Source organism: Podarcis cretensis (genome assembly GCF_951804945.1).
Source record: "Podarcis cretensis genome assembly, chromosome: 17".
Lineage (NCBI taxonomy): Eukaryota > Metazoa > Chordata > Lepidosauria > Squamata > Lacertidae > Podarcis > Podarcis cretensis.
Genome location: NC_137187.1, coordinates 33,896,405 through 33,912,267, shown reverse-complemented (window position 1 = coordinate 33,912,267; position 15,863 = coordinate 33,896,405). Strand labels below are relative to the sequence as shown.

The window sequence follows — 15,863 nt, the reverse complement described above, 5'->3', positions numbered from 1 at the left end:
ATCAGTAAATGATATTTGATCCAACTATCAACTATATAACTAAGATTATTCTAGTATGAAATAAAGGCTCACTCACTGATAACAGTTAGAGGGAAATGGTTCCTGTTGTTCCAGAGGAATAACTAACTATCTGTCCACCGTCAGAGTGTAAGTCATCACAGATGTTTGTAAAATGTTATGTGTAAATCATATGCATTGTTTTTTCCCCTGATTCATATATCTAGAGCATCAAAGATGGGTGCAGCCATCTACTTCATTTTATGCGCTTGTCTGATAAAAATCTTAATTCCCGTGGTGAAACAAGTAAGATGGATGTTCCATTAGATACGCCTTTAGGAGATGGAGTTAATTCTCTAGTATCTTCTTTCTATCCAATAAAAGCTATGGCTCCCTGCCTTCCACGATCACTCAGTGCTGGCATACCTGCCATGCCTGGGCCAGTAGCTTTCAATCCACCCCAAGCCAGAGTTTCTTAGTGTGACCAGTGCTCCCCCGCCCCCTGCTCATATTGAAATACCGCCTCTCAATGAGGCCAAAATTAGATTCACAAAATGTTTAGGGGTATCTGTCCCCCTGTATCCCCCTAGAAAAAAAGCACTAAGCATGACTATAATAATATTCTGTCCTAACTGGCCAGATCTTGGGCTGCTTGTAAAATTTACATCAAGGATAATATCCATAAAAAGCCCTAGGTTTCCAAATGAGTTTTTGGTTGTACAACTAAAGACATATAGTGAGGCCCATCTACTTCTTCAGCTTTATTTGCAACTCTAGGTTGTGGTCTTTGAAAAAGTAGCTGTATCCAAGCCAAATTGTGCCACAAAAGCAAAACAAACTCTTTAATTTTGCATGGCATATATTTACACACTGAGATGTCTTAGGCAGCCACTTTCTTCTTCAACAGTGGAAGTGAATTTGGATCAGCTGTATTTGAATTACCAATAAATAGGGAGGAAATTGGTAAACATCCTATTGCTTCGTTAGGATAATTGCTACCATAAAATAAATGACAAAAATAAAGCTGAGAAAATGTACTAATGCAAGCTATCTCTGGTTTGTGCTACAAGATGTATTCTCCTTTCATACTGCGCCTGACCCGATTTGGTGGAATGTTATGTCAGCCTAGGCTGGTTATTGACAGCTATGGTAGCACAGTGTGGTTCAGTCATATTTTATCTAAATGTCTTGAGTATCTTTCACCAGCAGAAGCATTTAGAATTGAAGGTGTCTTCACTGAATTTGGAGTAGCGTCCTTGGAGTGCTGGCATCATGTAATGATTTGTAACTTTCAGCTGGTTTAAAACCAGTCTCAGATCTGGTTCTTTATTCTGTAGGAATTGTCGTGGCTATATATAGGTGTGCTCAAGAGCTGCACCCTAAGTACGTCTTTACAAAATGTACTTCTGATGAATAGAGAGCCTAGTCCTTCTAGCTAAAGGGCACCAGTTCTGCTAGAAGGCTGAGCAGTTTTATTCAGTAAGTTTGTAATCAAAGAGGCTCTCAATCTTGCAGTCTAAATCCAGGTGTTGAATAGAGGTCTGGTTACATACAGAAGGCAGGACTGGATTAATTACCTGAGAGTCACAATTCCAGCTATTCTTTGTCCCTGTTACTTAGAATGGTAGAAATGTGAAAAGAACCACAAACACATTTTCTCGGCTCCCGACTATTTCTGCCCTTAACTCCAAGTGCTTAGTTGAATGTGAAATTACGGAGTCATTTTGTAACTTTAGTTAAAAACCTTTGACTCATTTATTCCTGCCCTCTCCATCACTTAGGCTGCTGCCAACTCACATTACTGTAGAAGATTGAAATATTAAAATAAACTTAGCATTTTTAAAAAATAGTGTGTTCCTGCACACATTTATCCGGTGCTGCTCTAATTCTGCCCCCACTCCCCAATTCTGTGTATTGTTTATTTTCCCTGCTCAGACGGGAAAAATATTTGAATGCAACCTCCCCCCACCTTTTTTTTGGAAATAGAAAATTGAAAAGGCTAGTGAACCATGATTCAAGAGGCTGAGAGGGAGCTTCTTTCTTTCCTAGCATTAATTAACTCAAGTTCGTTAGGACGTTGAGTCTGCCGCACAGTTTTCTCTTGTTTGTGCTAAATCAGGTCAGAGAGGGAAAAACTTTTCAGGCAGACGCTGTGTGTTAACTCTGAAGAATGAAGAGGAGAATCAAAGTGATATAACTATTACATAGACTTATAGTCATCTGTAGGTTTTTATTGTGTACAGTAATATGCAAAATGAGGATCTGAGTGAACAAATATTTCATCTGGTTGTGAAAATGAATTTTATCTAATTTTGGGGGTGGTTTAAATAGGGTATATTTGATGCATCATTTGGATTGGTTTGGGCTGGCATTCTGATTATGGAAATCTGTGTCAGAGGCAAGAGCGCAACATGAAAATCTTTTTTTAAAAGTCTATAATCGGGAGTCTATTTCTGTCTATTTGTGGCAATGATGAGGAGGAGCCTAATTGCCCTAACCCACGGCTGAAGCTGTTGTTTGCTTCTAGTGGATTTTGTTTCCTTGAAATCTCAGTTGTGGTTGGGCATGTTTTTATAGAACTCTACTTAAATCACAGTTTGTGTTGCGAAATCTTGTATTTCATAACTCTTTATAATAATGGAAAGGCAAGATGCATGCCCCTCAAATTCTGTACCCCATATTACAGTCTCTGGAGCTGGGCCAAGCTGGACACAAAATCCTACTGACTCATTGTTGGCCAAAGCATTATTATTTTGGCACTCAGGGATGGGGGTTCAGCAGGGGCAAGCCACAGGCTAATATGTTGCAGGTCTCACTAGCCCTGTGGAGAGTAGAAATTTATGTGCTATTCATTCACTAGGGATGTAGTTTGCCAGGGTGCTACTGACTGTTTCTATGACAACCCCAAGAAAGCTTTACACGGTGCTCCTATTGCTGAGAAGAGTGAAAGTGAGAAGGAGAGAGACTCCCAAAAACGAGCAGACCATTAAAAAAAAGGGGGGGAGGCCCAGAGTTAGAAAGTTTTGACTTGAAGTAATTAAAACTCATAAGCTCTCTACAAGACTTGGGAGTCTCTACCCACCCCCCAAAAATTCCTTGCTTCGAGATGAAGAGAGCAAAAAGCTCTTTCTCAGACAACCTTCTTAAGAACTTCTCCACTTTAGCATCATACTTTGTTAATGAATCTGGAACTGATGAAGAGAGAAAAGTTGCCTTATATTGTGAGAACAAAGAGATGGTGGTATTTTTGTGAGAGGGTATATGCAACCCACATCTAAACTCTGAGTTGGAGAGACTCATACTTGGCCGTGAAATTTTCTTCTTCATTTGAATCTCTTAAATCTTTACTTCCCCTTCATTCTCACTTCCTTCCTTTAACCTGTCTTTCCATCAGCATATTTTCTTCCCTTCTTCCCCCCACTACCCCTTTCCCCCCTCTACTAATGGCAGATGTTTCCATATCTTTCTTACTTGCCTCTACTTCTCCCTCCCCTGTTTATTTATTGATTTGCCTTAGAGACAAGAGATGTTTTCCTAAAATACTATTCATTCCAGGTTATTTGTGCAGAGTTTTAACCTACAAAACGCTAAAAATAAATATTAAAATAATGTTTGCTCATTAAGTCGCAAGAGGGTAAACCTTCCTAGGTTCATAATTTTCTGCATTGAAAACTGAACCCAGATGACCACACGTCTCACGGAAAGGAGTCAAGCTTGCATCGTAATTGCGAGCGGTGGTTTGATCCCATTATAAGCCGAATCCTAGAAAGCTCAGACTCGGGCTTTAAAGTTCCGTAAATCTGCTGTGCTTTTTTTGGAATGGAGTGAATTTGCCTAGTACAGCTGTCCTAAAGTGTGCATTCTCAAAGGTGCCTATAATAAATGCTCCTAAATGAATTGCTGGTTTTCGGTGTTGGGCATTCAGCACTCCCATTGTAGTCGCTAGGGATGGGTGGTGATGCTCGACAACCTTTCCATTGTTTCTGTTGTCATCCCTCTGTGTTACTTTTCTTAAATAGCAAGTACCTACACCGGTATTTCAACAAACCTCTATGTACTATAGCAGAACCAGCACGGCTGTAGCATTTATGAGGTTGTGTTTTTTTAAAAAAGGAATTAAAACCTGTTCCATATAACAGCGGCTTTCCTGTCTTTTGTGGAATTCCATTTGCAAATTACTTCAGATAATTCCATAGATGCCCAATTCTGCCATAATACACTGATTATCTTATATGCTAGTTCAATGCATGTGTCAATGCATGTTGAGCTTTTCTGCTGCGACAATCGTCGTATTGTAAACGGACGCTGTCTATGCCAGCCCAAGTGCACAAACAGCCCAAGTGGTCGCTTGGGGTGACAATATTTTCAAGGGTATCAGTAAATCCATGTGCAGTCCAAGAGGTGTGCCCTAGGAGTCCATTTCTTGTCTTGGAGGTGCTAGGTGAAAATCGGATTGTACTGTTCAGCTTCCTCGCCAGCCCTGAAAGTGTGTAAAAATATTGCTGTTCTGTGAAAAAGGCCTATCAAGGCTAGAAAACTCTTAAGGCAATTAGAGTAATGTTGTTGTTGTTGTCGTTGTTTGTTATTGCTGCTGCTGCAGCTTTTAAATATAGCATCTTGTCACAAGTCCTGAGTTTTGTATTTGTTGAGTGCCACCTGACCTTGACAAAGCAGCTGTACTTTCTTACCTCTGTCTTGTACACTGAGCACTTCTGATCACAAGAAAAGGAATGCTACGGTTAGTAGTGACAGAAGTGGGTGATTTTTCTTTGTTTTGCTCTTCATTCTGTTTTCTTCATTCTTCCTAATGTTCTTCATAGTCTAGTCTTCATAGCACCTCATGTACATGTCTATAAAGTTAGTGTGAATTGAATTAATTTTAATTTGCTACAATGTCCACCCCCAAAAGCTTTCCAAGAGTGTAAAGACTCTGATTATACTGTAGTTTCGTCCCACACCAAAGCTTTAAAAACATACATTAGATTTAGTTGTTTAAAAGTTTTGAAGGTCATGCAGTCCTTTGTAAAGGATGGATCCCGGGCCTAAAAAAACAACCTGGGAACCTGTATATTCCCAGGTAACAAGGAAGTGAGAATTTCAAATGAGTTTTGAATTTCAATGGCAGACTTCGAAAATGTTTTTTTGGGGGGGAGTGGAGTGGGGGGAGCAGGGCACAAGTTCGTTTTCCCTTTTATCTCTTTTATTCTACTTTCTTGAGCTTCGACTTGCACCCTCCCCCCTCTTGACACAGATATAGAAAAATAATCTCCGAGCTTTTGTGTCGGGATGGAACTCTTCCACCTCAACTGCCTGCCTGCGCACCCACCTTTAATCTGCCTGATGGAGGGGAAGGGGGCAGGCTCAGGTATTACCTAACACAGCTGCGGACAGATCACCTTTGTCTGCAGTCCTCTGGGGGTTTGTCGCCAAGGTCATGGAGAGGTGTGGGGAGGCCTGTGTTTTTCTCAAGCAGACAACATATTTATGAGCGGCAAGAGGTTTGGAGGGCCCCGTATCCTGCTTTTAATGTATCTCAGGCTGACCTGTGCCAGATTTGTGAAGTGGCGGGAGAGGGGTGGGGGAGAGAAAAACAGTAATATCCCCCCCCCCATCTCCAGCCAACGAGTTATGGCGGGGAAAAGCCTCCACCCTGCGATTTGTGAGCACAAAACCGAGAGCTCTGATTTAGCTGCCTGCTTAGTTGCTGGAAAGCTGGCAGCAAGGCCTAGAGCTGGCAGTGGGCAGTAGGCAAATGCTCGGCGTAGGTCTGTCTTTTGTGCCATCTCCGCGCACCCCACCGGAGCATTCGGCTTGTCGAGGGTGCTGCAGGAATAAGGGTGGCAGCCCTGCGAGCGAAGTCAGGGTTAGAGGTGCTCAGAGTATCTGATGGTGCTGCAGGGAGGCGTATATGGCCTCTTTTTCTCTGGTGGGACTAGAGCCCTCATTTGTCTGTGAATTCACCCTCTTTGATGCAAACCTCTCTGTCTCTGCTCTGTGATATTGGGAGGTTGCGGGTGGTAAGGCGCTTTGTGCATGGATGGGCTGAATTAGAGGGAGCAAGCAAGCAAGCAGAGCTGTCTTCTAATAAAGCAACTGTGAGTTCGGCTATTGTTGCCTCACAGCCTTCTCTGTGCCCAATTCCTTGAGGACGGCACTCAGAAAAGTCCAGCAAAAGCACCCCAAGGCCACACCCTTTTCTTTACTCCCTAATGCAAGCCTTTTATTTTTTCCTCGCGTCTCTTCATTCCTTTTCTTTTTTAAATCTTACCATTTTTACAATTTAGCTTTTCTCACGTTTGCCTTTTTTAATTACCTGTTTGCTTTCCTGTTTTATGCACCACTGTTCTTTTTCTCTGGTCCTCGTACTTTTCTTACTTTTTTATGTACTTATTCTTTCCCCTCAAAATTAATTATTTTAGTCCCCCCCTCCCCCGAGTCATGTTTTCTGATGTCCTTTTAGTTGCGCATGTGGCATGAAGCAATAATAAGCAATAAAAAAGTGAAAGTTGGAATGAAATAGATTAAATTAGCTATTTAAACTTTCAAAACAATGCATTTTAAGCATTGCCATTTTTAAATAAAATTTTAATAGAGGGAATAAGGATTTGGTTTAGGTGAATAACTTCATATTGTGATGCTGGTCCGTTTGCTCTAATCTGCATGTATTATTAATTTTTTGGCAAATATCGGGGTGAAAATTGCAGAAAATAAGGAAGTGGCACAAAGCTTCATAGGGCTGACTGAAACCCTAGTTTTGGAAAGCAAAGATGTTTGCTGAGGCCTGGAGTAGCAATACCAGGAACTTGCAAAGAAATAATATCTGTATGCATTTTAAATTAATGCTACCTGAATTGAGAAAAAAGTAGGGCGGCAATATCTTAACCACATGCATATTGAAAGAGAGAGTTGTAATTGGAAGGAAATATTTTTCAGGATTTTCTTCTCTTTTTTTGTACAAATAGTTGGAAAGGCAGCGAGGACGGAAAGAGAATGAGATTGAGAGAGAAAGATGGAACAGCTGCTTTTTCTGAGGCCTTGTGGGACTGTCTTTTTTTGGAGGTTGGGGGGGGGGAGAAGAGGTGGGTGGATGCTATGATATTTATTTATTTAAAATATTTTGCCAGTCACCTCCTTGCCAAAATCTGCTGGCCAATAAAAATTTCATTGCGGCTGGACTTTGCTTATTCATTAGATATGAACTTGTCGATTTGGCAAATTGTTTTCCATCTCTTAACTGCACAGTCTCTCTCTCTTTCTCTCTCTCTCTGCCACCCCCTCCCTGATTCCTTCTCCGCCAACCTCCCCCCCCTCCACCTCCCTTTCTCTTTGATGCAGCCATTGGCTGCTCCACGATGTGTCTCCTTGCCAAATAGGTGGATCCCTTCTCCTCTCTCTCTCTCTCTCTCTCTCTCTCTTTTTTTTCTGCTGGCATTGGCACAGGCAAATGGTTGGGGACTGAGCATGAAAGGAGAAAGCAAGCGAGCAAGAGAGTTTAAGAGGAAAAAGGGAAAGGAAAAAAGGGGGGAAACAACAACAACAACAAAATCCCTTATACCCCAGCAGTTGGGTTTTGCCAGCAGCCGATCACAGCTGATTCCAGAGCGGAGTCTGTCCCTTTTCCCCTAGACCTGCGATCGCCCCTGTTCTCAGGCGGAGGGAGCCACATCTAAGTTGCATCTTTGCATTTTTGCCAACGCTGAGAGAGATTCTTTCCCCCCTCTCAACTCCCCCTCCTGATCACTTGCTGTTATTCTGCCTGTTTTTATTTTTTCCCTTCATCCTTCCAATTATTATTATTATTATTATTATTATTATTATTATTATCCTTATTTGGCTTTTTTTTTTAAAGAAAACATATTTTGTGTGTGTATGTGTGTGGTGATGTTGATTTATTTTTGTCCTTCGCTGATGTTTCCATTCCTAACCTGCTTTCTTCAATTTTTAATCCTCCTTTTTTGCTATCCCACTGTTTTTATTAAATAAGACTTTAAAAAAAAAAAAATTGGCTAACAGTTTGCAGTGGAGAATGCAGCCAACAATTGTTTTCCACCCAATTTAAGAAATATCCTGCACTCTTCTGTGCACTTCCTTTTTATATTTTTTACTTTCCTCCTTGTTCTCCCCTCCTCCCTCTTCCACCTCACAGCCCCAATAGCACCCCCCTTCCACACTCTGCAATTCTGAGCCCAGAATTTCTGAATCGGGGGCTTAGCTTCGCCGGGATGAGCCAGAGCAATGGTAATTATTTCCATTTTTGACTTTCCCCTCTCTATTGGATGTTTTTAGCTTTAGGGAAATCTTTACTTAAAAAATAAAGTCAGAAAGCCTCCTGAAATAATTGATCGAGTATATATAAATTATCCTGAGCATTGTATCATGCAAGGGAGATCATAGCCAATTTTGTCTTTAATTGCAACATTTCCAAACAAACTTTATTACTTTTATTTTTAAAGGTAGTCAAATTTTAATTCAATTAACTTATCTTGATTTTTTTTTCAACCTCCAAATTTATCTTCTGGTGGTATTCTGGAAACAGTGTTAATCCTCCACGCTCCCAACATACCTGCTTGGCATCCCTGTTCTACTGTTGTGTTTTATCTTGTTGCTGGGTTGGATCGTATTCTGGGCTTGCATATTTTTTCCCTTAATTTTTGTTGGTTTGTGTATACATATATATATATATAATTTAACATACAAATTTCAGCTTTAAGGGTGATTCTTCTCCCTTCCCTATTTTCTTATTCTAATGTTTTCCCCCCTTCTTTTGTTTTGCACCCTTTATTCTCGCCCTTTCTCCCCAGGATGAATTCCACCCCTTCATTGAAGCTCTTCTTCCTCATGTCCGTGCGTTTTCTTACACATGGTTCAACCTGCAAGCTCGGAAACGAAAGTACTTTAAGAAGCATGAGAAGCGGATGTCGAAGGATGAGGAGCGCGCTGTGAAGGACGAATTACTTGGTGAAAAGCCTGAGATCAAGCAGAAATGGGCATCCCGGCTGCTGGCCAAGCTACGCAAGGACATCCGCCCGGAATTTCGCGAGGACTTCGTCTTGACCATCACGGGCAAGAAAGCACCGTGCTGTGTCCTCTCCAACCCAGATCAGAAGGGCAAAATCCGCAGGATTGACTGCCTGAGGCAGGCTGACAAGGTTTGGAGGCTGGACCTAGTTATGGTCATCTTGTTCAAAGGGATCCCTCTTGAAAGTACTGACGGGGAGCGGCTATACAAGTCGCCGCAGTGCTCAAACCCGGGCCTTTGCGTCCAGCCACACCACATTGGAGTCACAATTAAAGAACTGGATCTTTACTTGGCGTATTTTGTTCACACTCCTGGTAGGTCATGCAAACAACACCACTCACTGTTTTTATATTTTGTGTTTTAATTTTTAAAATGGTTGCTTCCCTCCCAAAGTGTGTGTTTTCCTATGTATGTGTTTCCTTTCATCCATAATCAACAAATTGCTAACTTCGGAAATGCACTGGGATGACCCCACTGTACTTAGTAGTTCGAAAAAAGTTACTGTGGCCTTTCTTGACTTCCTGTTTCTCTCCTACCTGCGATGTCTGTAACTTTCCCAGGCTGAAGAAAACCCCTTTTCCCGCAGGCTGGGTGGTACAGAATAAGAATATTTATGTAAATGACATATTATTTGAGAGAACAGGAGTTCAATTTTATTAGAATTTGGAATTAAGAAATGTGCTTATCTTGAGGTGAGGCTTTTGTTTCCTTTGCTTGATTCCCCTCCCCCCACCCCAATTTCTTTTGTTGGCTTGATTTAGCATATCGATGTGCCCACGGCATGCAAACTACAAACATACAAACAGACACTCCTGGACATTTTTATGCGTTGTACAGCAGCTTTAGAGCAATAAAACTGAATTTTCCACATCTGCTGTCCCACATAAGAACAAGGTTCTCAGGGGAAAGGGATTATGGAAGAGAATTTTAGAACCCTTTTTCTTTTGTTTCTGTGGCCTCTTTTTCTTCTTCTTCAACACTCCCCCCCCCCCCCTCGCTGCCTGCACGTTTGTGCACACATGTTCTTATTTAATTTTGTTTTCTTATATATATATTTTTGGCTCTCTTTTTATTTTGTTTTCTTTCCAGCTTAAAAAAATACTGGTTAATTTTTATCCTCTGCCCCAGGTACACTCTATTTGCTACAGACTTTGAAATCTGAATGGGCTGGCAGCCGGGTGATGGTGTGTTAACCTTTTGCTGCACCAAGTTCTAAGGAAAATGAATTTAGCCAAAAACATTTCTCCTTCCTTCTTCTATTGTTACTCCCTTATTTCTCGCTTCTTTTTTCCTTTATTTTCGTCTGAGTTGTAAGAGGCCCCATATCAGGCTTGTTTTCTTCTTTGCCAGTTCTTTGCCAGTTGCACATTTCCTTCCCTATATAGAATAACTGCAAATCTCGGCTATGTTAAATTCAGTAGTCTTATCTTTGCCACCTCATGTATCCCAGCACAGTTTGTGTTTCTTTAATTTCAGTCTAATAACATTGTCAGGAGTCTTTTCTCCTTTTTTAGAGGAGTCTTTTCTCCTTTTTTAGAATGTGCCCACCCAGTATGTGTACAGCAGCCTCTGGACAATGTCAGGAGGTTCACCACAGCGCCTGCGGATGGCATTTCTGGCACACTTTTATCATCTATTCTGCACAGCTCAGGGCACATCCAGGCTGGGCAAGTAGCAAACAGTGTTCCCCTATTCCTTTTTCTACAAATTCTCTTCCTTTCCCTTTCTCCTATTTTTAAAGTAAAGACGCCCCCCCTGCTGACCTTCCTAGACAATTTTACATACAGCACATTCTTATCACAGAGATATTCCCCTTCCTTCCTTCTGCCTGCCACATAATCTTATCACATGCACAAACATGCAGAATCTGAGCATGGGCATGCAAAATCCCACCTCATGTTCATACCACTATCTAGCACATATTCCACTTACAAACACAGGTCCGTATGTGTCAAAGAAAGTATGCACCTTTCTGTTTGTTTATTGCTTCACTTACTAGATTTTTAACCTGTCTTTCATCCCATAATGATACCCACAAGACAGCAAACTCAATCATGCTAAAACAAGTTAAAGAAACCAAATGTTTTAAAAAGTTATCCAGATTATTTACATTATTAATATAGACCTGAGACATAATGTCCCAAAGACTTAACACCACTTAAATACTGAATTGAGCATGCAACTGCTAGGCAAACTTTGTGAGATGAGCCAGCTGGATCATCTCTGGCATTTATATTATAGTGACTAAGGCAGTTTTCCCTTGCTGCTGGCAAACCAACCAACTGGGCAGTTAAAAAATGTAACTTGATCTCTGAACTGTCCATTGTGTTCATTTTATGCTTCTGTTCTTGAGCATGTGGATGCACATGCACATGGTGGGGCGGTACAGGCTGTTGCCACGGTGAAACCTTCAGGAAAGTGATCCAGCCCCAAGGCTATTTTTCGGGTTAGGGTTATCTGTGTAGGATTCCTTTTCATCTGAAATCTGCAGGGTCATATTTTGAACATTCAGGAATTTGGCAATATATTTTCTGTCGCTGTAGAAGATAGTAAGGAAGAAGGACAGGGCAAACGACAGAATCTCATATGAGAGTGAAGAACCAAATTCACACTTATAAGATAGAAAAAGATATCAGAAGAGCTCTTCATACAAGTGATTTTTGTTGTTGTTCTTACACTGTAATCGATAACAAATAATCAGCAGTGTCCTAGTGGTGGTGACGGTGATGATCTGTCACAAAAGGTTAATCCCATTTTTAAATTTTATTAACAGAAGTACCCTATGCAAGAAACGTAAGTTCATTTATAAGGCCTCCTTTTAATTTATGTACTTGGATGTGAAAAACAATGGGTTGGAGTCGTAGTTAAGCGTGCGCAACGGTGCTGGCAGAATCTCATACCCCTGCCCCTTCTTCCCCAGCCCCCTGAAAATGCTGCTTCCTGGAAGATGCCTTTGCCCCCTGCACCACAGGCTACCCCATGGAGCAGGGTGCCCAAACCTCACGAAGGGACTGCCATGATGACTAGCTGCCGAAGCTTATTTTGGCAAGCCACGATTCTGCATGCTAGGTCACACAGTTACAGCTTTGCCGCTCTTCAATTTCAGATCCAGGAGTAATAGTAATGAAGGCAAAGTGGAGGTGTGGTGGTTAGACAGGAAGTAGAATTCATCCACAGGTTCTTGCGGGGTGAGAAGTGCCTGCCAAAACCCAACTGCCTGGGCTAGTGGAGGAGTGCTCTGCAGTTTTAAAGCTTACCTGAGTTTCAAAGCTCATACTGCACTGGTGCCTAGAAATTAAAGCCCAGGCGAAATAAATCCTGAACGGGACTTCCTCCACTATACTTCTTTGTTTATCCTGGCTTTTGTCCTTCTGCCATCACTCTTAGGAGAGGACAGGAATGAATGCACTAGGCCACAAATCTAGATTTTTGCTGGTTTTATGAGCAGCACTACCATTTTATGAGGAAAACAGTATTCCTAGTCCAATGGCTTCCTCATAATTTTATTTAGTAATCTAAAAGTTTAATACCCCCCTTTCTATATTAAAAGGATACCCCAATGGGGAGACAATTGTTGTGAGTCTATCCTTGATTCTCCCCAGCTGCCACCTGTTTTTAAATTTTATTTTTTAAATAGTGATTTTTCAGCAGCCAGGCTGCAAAACCAGTATCCAGTATCCAGAAGTAAATCCCAGTTGGGGAGTGGGCTTGGGGCATGTTCAATGGATACTGGATTGGTAAAGCATACTCTCCCCCCCTCCCCCGCCGCCCCAAATACTCATCTGTGAGCAATCCACACTTGCATTATCTTGCCAAATGTGGATTTGGGAACACGTGTTTGCTAAGATGGCGAGAAGTTCAACCCTAAAAAGGTGGCAGTATTATCTATGTAGCTATTGCTATAAACATCAAAAATGACAATTTCTGCCTTAATAGGCTCCCAATCTAAGCAAAAGCTTCAGTCCTATTAAGAAATGTAGTGAGAAATTTTAGAAAAATAATGTGTAGATAACAGCCTGACAGAAATGCCAACTGTCATAACTTCATCACAAGTCTTTAACATGTCTCATTTCAGCTGTAAAAATGATGCAAGCTTCTAGCTTTTGCGGGGGTTGGAGAAAAACCTCTATGCAAATCTCTTCATTTCACCCCACAGAACAAAAAGCAGTGGGGACAGGGAGGAGGTATTTTAACTGGGGGAATCAAAAGGGGAAAGTGGTCCCGATCCAACTCAGGGCCCTCCCACAGCTGCTGTTACATTTTAAAGAAGCCACAGGAGATCCTGATCGCACATCTTCTGTGCCACATCTAGTTGAGCACCCCCTTACCATTACTTGTGCACTAGTCCTGATCCTGCATTGGAAGCCTGATAAATGTGCAAACAGAATGGACAGGGCAAGGGGATATCATTCCCATAAAGGGGTTTGTGGAATCCTGTTCAATCCGTTTTCTGATTCTTGATACGAACTGCACAAGTCAGTGAAATAATGCATTTTACTATAACTGATTGCACTTCCTTTTTGATTAAGGTAATTTTACTTCTGTGGGAAACTTTGCACTTCTTAAAGAGCTAAATGGAAGATACAATTGAGTATGTTTTATTTCACTTGCTAAAATATTTTTTTAATTAAAAAACCCCCTTTAAAACTGTTCCAAAGGTATGAGTCGCCACAGGGATGATCTTATAGGTGCTTATAACAATCACAGCAGTATGTTCACTCATCCATAGGTTCAGTAAGAGCTGTTAAACAGCGGAACGGTCTCCCTCTCTGGAACCTGTGCAGAAGAGGGTGACCAAGATGATCAAGGGTCTGGAAACAGCCTTATGAGAACGGTTGAGGGAATTGGGTATGTTTAGTCTGGAGACAAGGAGACCGAGAGGAGTCATGATAGCCATCTTCAAATATCTACAAGGCTGTTCCATGGAAGATGGAGCAAGCTTGTTCTCCTGCTCCGGAGGGTAGGACCTGAACCAATGGCTTCAAGTTACACAAAAGGAGATTCCAACTAAACATTAGGAAGAGCTGTTTGACAGTGGAGCAGACTTTCTTGGAAGGTGGTGGATTCTCCTTCCTTGGAGATTTTTTTCAGCAGAGGTTGGATGGCCACCTGTCACAATACCTTAGCTGAGATTCCTGCATTGCAGGGGCTTGGGCTAGATAACCCTTGGGGTCCCTTCTAATTTTACAATTCTATGATTCTCTTGCAACTTTGTCAGTCTGACTTCTGGGAGCTTGAAGCTTTCCCGGGGTACAGGTCGAAGCCCTTGAAAACCTGCAAAACCCGTTTGATCAAATACTATCCACTGGGATGGACTCATACAAACATATGCATGGCAGTAAATGACAGCTCTGCAAAGCTGAATAGAAAACTTCTGTATTGTTTATTTTATTTTATTTTATTTTATTTTATTTTATTTTATTTTATTTTATTTTATTTTATTTTATTTTATTTTATTTTATTTTATTTTATTTTATTTTATTTTATTTTATTTTATTTTATTTTATTGTACTGTGTTGCATTGCATTGCATTGCATTGCATTGCGTTGCATTGCATTGCATTGCATTTAAGGAGCTCAAATCTCCACAACAACCCTGTGAGGGAGGTTAGGCTAAGAGGCAATGATTGGCCCAAAGTCACCCAGTGAGCTTCATTGCTGAGTGGGGATTCGAACCCTGATAGATCTCTAGATTCAGAATACTTAAAAAGAAGAACTGTTTCTTCTTAGGGGTGTATATTTGTGTGAGGTTTTTTTGTTTGGTTATATTATTATTTCCTTTGGTGAAGGTAGGCAAAGAGCTATGGCTTGTGATTATTTACTTGCTAAAGGCCTCTTCTATATTGCCACATTAGGAGCATTTGTTATTAGCTGTCTAGTAAATGACACTGACTATGCAACAGCTAACTCAGCCTCCTTTGGTAGAAGCATGCTTTGCAAACAGGAAGGTGCTTTTACTAGATCCAAAGTCTGGCAACCCTCCCTGTTTGCAACTTCCACCATGTATCCCCTTGCTCCTGCCACTTGGCACTTTCATTTATTCTCTGCTCTTGTCATCTGATCAAGGGCTGTCCATCAATATGGCCAGATTTCTCCCTGGACATCCCTTTGATATCAAACACTTTCAGGTTATGGAGTGGTTTTGGGGTGCAAAAGGCGAAGTGACCTCTTTCCAATGTCCAGTATTGGCGCCGTATGAAGAGTGCACAGCATAAAGGCTGCCTATCCTTTCCTCTTTTGCTTTTCTCCCTCGGGTTGCATTATTGATGAATTTATTATTCATTTAAGTCCCACCTGACATGGAGCCAAGGTGGGTCACATATGCAATAGAACAATGTGTCATCGTATAGGAAGGATTTGCATGTGTCTGCTTGCTTGACTGAGATTCTAGAAAGGACACACTAAGCACATTTTTCAACTTTTGCCAGCCTGTGAGCCTTAGCCATTCCATTTGATATACGGTAGGAGGTATATCACAGCACTGAGGAGCTGTATTGGTTAGGCATGTCCTCTTGAAGTGCTTTCGGAAGAGTTCCGGGTATCCTTGGATCCTTCACCCCTTTACCCATATTGCAAAAGGAGGTGGGTAATGACTTTCACATGCCAGATAGTAATAGAACTTCTTACTGTACATAAACACTGTTTGCAGCGCTTCACATACCCTCTTTACAGAGGACTGAGGCTGATATAGGCTAAGCCTTCAGGTGAGCTTACACTTGGACCAGCAGCCTCTCAGATGCGGCTCTTTCTCAGCCACAACACTGCAGCAGTTATCTGTTGTTTGCCCACAGTAACCAGCTTCTTAAGATAGGCAGCCTGCCCACGGTCTTCTCTGTTCAAAGGGATCT

General features: G+C 41.5%; 1 protein-coding gene across 7 annotated transcripts in view; it reads left to right on the top strand.

Moving 5' to 3' along the window:
* NFIX (nuclear factor I X) overlaps positions 1-15,863 on the top strand; it is a 253,028-nt gene that overhangs the window by 108,581 nt on the left and 128,584 nt on the right. For 6 of the 7 annotated variants that reach the window (XM_079959559.1, XM_079959561.1, XM_079959558.1 and 3 more), the window contains exon 3: positions 8,799-9,330. In XM_079959559.1, the coding sequence (XP_079815685.1) occupies positions 8,799-9,330 (532 nt within the window). Of the gene's footprint in view, positions 1-7,417; positions 8,236-8,798; positions 9,331-15,863 lie in introns of those variants that run through there. The other variant, XM_079959560.1, reaches the window with a different exon arrangement.